This window comes from Lathyrus oleraceus, chromosome 2 (genome assembly GCF_024323335.1).
Source record: "Lathyrus oleraceus cultivar Zhongwan6 chromosome 2, CAAS_Psat_ZW6_1.0, whole genome shotgun sequence".
Classification (NCBI taxonomy): Eukaryota; Viridiplantae; Streptophyta; class Magnoliopsida; order Fabales; family Fabaceae; genus Lathyrus; species Lathyrus oleraceus.
The window spans coordinates 20,101,348-20,105,768 of record NC_066580.1 but is presented as its reverse complement, the minus strand read 5'-3'; the positions used below and the strand labels follow the sequence as shown (position 1 = coordinate 20,105,768).

The window sequence follows — 4,421 nt, the reverse complement described above, 5'->3', positions numbered from 1 at the left end:
AATCATGATTAAGAAGCTTCATTAGCAGGTGATATAAAACCCTAATCATAACAGAAAATCAAAAAAAGAACTTCACAAACTCAGATCTAAATTTTTCATCTCAAATTCTCTCAACTTTCTTCATCAATTTTCTTCATATTTTTTGCTTTGCCTTTGATCTGTTCATGATTTACATGCATAATTGAAGTAGATTGAAGCAAAATCTTGGAGGATTCTTGAAGATTCGAAGCTGTTGAAGCTCGTGCTCTCCCATGGCAATTGAGATTTCAAGAAGAATCAAGCATTGTTGAGCTGAAATCTTGCATCCATTCACCTATCCAAGCACTATAGAGCTTCTGTTTCAACATTTCCAAGCCAGATTCACACGATTCCAGCTCTGCATCTTCATAGAGGTTAGAATTCGATTGCTCTAATTCATGAAACTATCATATGCATCTTGTAGATCTCTCATTACTGATCATTCTGAACTTTAGATCTTGAATTTTCATGTTGTATTGAAATAGTTATCATGATTTGAAGTTTGGATGTTAAAATTTGTTTTGCTCGATCCGTTTGATATATCTTGAATTAGATGAAATTGATGCTGGATTATTGATGTGTGTTGAAAGATGATTCGAATGATGTACGTTTTATGAATTTCTGAAATGGTTGGATCTTGATGATGATGAACGTGATGAATGTGCATGAACTGTTAGGGTTTAAGCTCTCCAGAATTCGTTTGATCTATGCCTTTGCCTGTTGCATGCTTTTGGTTGTTTGTCTCCCATGCACCAATCATACCGTGCCACCTCACTTAATGAAACGGTGCGTTTCATTAAGTGGCGCCTCAATTTGAATTCGAGCGCGGTTCGATTCCGACTCCAACATTTCGCACATTTGGCTTTTGTATTTTCTCATATATGCTTATCATGTTCATATGCTTCCTTTCACTTTTTTTTAATTTTTCTCTACATTCAAAAATTCATAACTCCTAAAATAATAATCCAATTCACATGAGATTTTTTGTGCCATGTTCATCATGGTGTCCTCATTTTTTTGATGATTTTTCCAGAATTTGTGCTCGGTTAGATTTTTAAATTGCCTAGGGTTTGTTATTGCATGTCATTCATTGCACATTGCTTGCCATTTCTTTTATGAAATCATGATGCTTGATCCAATGGAGCTGAAAATTTGCATGTGTAAACTAGAGATCCTAATTGATATTTTGGCATTGAGTTTGCTATTTTTGCATTTCTGGTTTGTGAGATATGATGTGATCAATATAGGTGTGACAATGTGTGTCACACCATTTCTTGTTCATGTTGCTGATTTTATTTGCCATGCCATTTGATTGCTAAATGATCTGAATTTTTGCATGATGTTGCTTCTGGATGTTAAGTTTGTTCATGATGTTTTGTAGAATTTTTAGATTCATTTCCAATTTGTTTGAGATTTTCTCTTCTGGCTTGTCATGTTTGGACTTTGGATGAGTGTTGAACTTCCATGATTTGTGAAATTCTTATGCTTTATCATATGAGCCTGAAATTTTGTACATTGATTGTAGACACATTGAAGTTTGTTTTGGCTTTGGTTTTAATCATTTCTCACTTGTTATCTCTGTTTTAGGATTGCCTTGAGTTGATGCATCAATTTGTGCTTCCTTTGAGCTTGTTTATGCTTACCATGACTTGATGATTTTCTTTGACATGCTTATACTTGTCCAAATGCCATGATTTTTGGTGTGTTGATCCTTGGATATGTTCTGTTTAGACATGATTTTTGTTGAGATTTATTGAGCCATTTTGGAATTAATATGCTTGTGATCATTCTGTTTGCATCATTGAGCTTCCAACTTGCATACATTGACATGATTTGCTTATGAAATGAAATTGGTTGATGCTTTTGACATGAGACCACTTGGATATTATTCTTGATTGATTAAACTTGGTTCTTGTGAATTTTCATGTTCTGTTTTAAATTTTTTCCTCATCTTTGACCCTAGGCTTTGGCCTAAGGGTTTACCTCTCATGTTTGAAGCTTTGTTTCAGGTTGCACATGCAAGTTACACAATTGATGATGCCTCATCTTGAGAGCATTTGATATTTGCTTTTGATTACTAATGTGTGTTTTGTAGGTTGAAGTTGATTCAATTGGGATTGACTTGTGGCTTATGCCTTTGCCTATATTGGTTGTCTGTTGCATTAACTGTTGGTTGATTGTCTGTATAGTATACTGATTTGTTTGATGTTTCCACAGGTACATTTAGTTGCTATAGTTCATTGTGAACTTGATTTTTCTTTGCTTGCTAGCTTAAGCATTGAGGTATAACATCTCTTCTTCATGTAGTCTAGAAGACCTGGCCTGTTACTTGGCCAGGCACCTGTCTGAAGTCCTCCTTAAGAGGCAATGTTTGTGATTGTTTATCTTTGTCCCAAAGCAGGAAAAGACCTCATATGAGGCAATTGGTAGATAGAAGAGATGTGTAGTCCATCTCCTACTATTCTGTGTGTCGTCCCTTTGCTCACATTACATGTTGATGCATTGTGGATCTTAACCCAAGATCTATAGAGTCATTAACTTGTGGAGAGAGTTCCAACTTTCTGAACTCCCACACCTTCTGATATTCAAAGCTCTCCCTGACCAGGGATAAGAGCAATGAGGCACACCCCTCATATCCTTTCATCTGCTTCACCTTAACTTTCAATGTTAAGGTTAAGAGCACCATTTACCCCATTCCAGTTGACTTTAAAGTCTAACCCTTGCTTGAGCCTAATTGCTTGGATATAGTGTGTGCTAAATGACTTTGTTTAATTGATTGCTTGGTTCATCTGCACATGTTTGCTTGCTTGCCTTTGTGCATTTATCATCATTAATTGTTCATTATTGCATGATCATCATTTCATATCTTTGTGACATCTTTGATTGCCCGTTGAGGACAATTGTAAGTCCATTCATTGGCCATTGTTCCTATGATTTGGAAGGGATTGAGTGTAAGACCATTTCATTGGCCACTTATGTCCTCTTTGCTTAGTGCTTCTGTTTGTTTGTTGTATGTGAGGATTCAATTGTAAGACCATGTTGTTGGCATTTGTATTCCTATGATCATATATTGGAGATTAGAGTAAGTCCAGATAGATTGGCTTCTGATATCCATGTTTTGTCTTGTTTGGGAGATTGGAGTAAGCCCATTTATTGGCATCTGGTATCCTTGTTTGTTTGGTTCTTTGGAGATTGGTATAAGCCCAGTTGATTGGCATCCGGTATCCACCCTTTTTGCTTTGTTTTGCTTTAGGAGGTTGGAATAATTCCATTTATTGGCATCCGATATCCCTGTTTGTTTTAGGAGACTGGTGTAAATCCATTTATTGGTATTCGGTATCCGCCTTTGTTGTGAGATTGGTATAAGTCCAACAATTGGCATCCGGTATCACCTGTTTTGCTTATTTGTTATTGCTCATTTGCCTATTCCTAAGGACACACTTGAATCATCTTCTATATGATCTCAAGAGGTGGACCTTTCTGAGAAGTTTTACACTCCTTCATCCACACCCTTTTGTTGCCAAAAACTACCTTTTCACATGTTGCTTTTAAAACTTTGATACATGTTGTGCAAACATCTTCATGTCTTTTCAAATTAGAAACCTGGTATGGATTGATACCAGAGCTTTTTCCTAATGTTAAGTATATTCAAGGAATCATGACAGGTGCAATGGAGCCTTATTTGAACAAATTGAGACACTATGCTGGAGAAGTTCCTTTGGTGACTTCCGAGTACGGTTCTTCGGAAGGCTGGATTTCTTCCAACGTGAATCCTAAAGTAGCTCCTGAATTTGCTACTTATGCAGTTCTTCCTCAAATTGCATACTTTGAATTCATTCCAATCACACAACTTGATGGAACTCAAGTAAAGCTCGAAGCAGTTGGTTTAACTGATGTCAAGATCGGCGAGGAGTATGAGATTGTTTTAACCAATCCCGCAGGTTTATACAGGTATAGGCTAGGAGATATAGTTAAGGTTATGGGATTCCATAATTCGACTCCGGAAATCAAGTACATGCGCGGGAGTGGTCTTTTGCTTACGATAACCACTGACAAGCATAGCGAGAATGATTTACAATTATCAGTAGAAAATGCATCCAAGTTTTCAAACTCCATTTCATAACACTTCTTTGAATTGAACCTTAATCATACTTTGACCATATTTTGTGAATACTCATAATCAATTAACTTCACCCATTCAATTGTTTTGTGGCTTTGTCCATTGTTAATATGTTTTCATACATTAGCCATAGGTTTCAATTACCATAGTGGTTGATGTAAATCTTACCTTGTCCTTAGTGATTTGATTGTAAGCCTTCCATACTTATTATAGGGTTAACCCTTCACTAGTATGTTGAAGCCGTCCTCGCATGGTGGATTGTTGATTCAGGTTGAGTTTTCTC

The 4,421-nt window shown here is 36.4% G+C and overlaps 1 protein-coding gene across 1 annotated transcript; it reads left to right on the top strand.

Moving 5' to 3' along the window:
• The first annotated feature begins 3,676 nt into the window (after positions 1-3,676).
• Positions 3,677-4,141, top strand: LOC127121693 (jasmonoyl--L-amino acid synthetase JAR6-like). The gene has a single exon (XM_051052142.1). The coding sequence runs from the start codon at positions 3,677-3,679 to the stop codon at positions 4,139-4,141; it is 465 nt and encodes a 154-aa protein (XP_050908099.1).
• Positions 4,142-4,421: the final 280 nt, after the last annotated feature.

Coding starts and splice junctions, on each gene's coding strand:
- LOC127121693 (XM_051052142.1), top strand. CDS start 3,677: ATGACAGGTGCAATGGAGCCTTATTTGAACAAATTGAGACACTATGCT.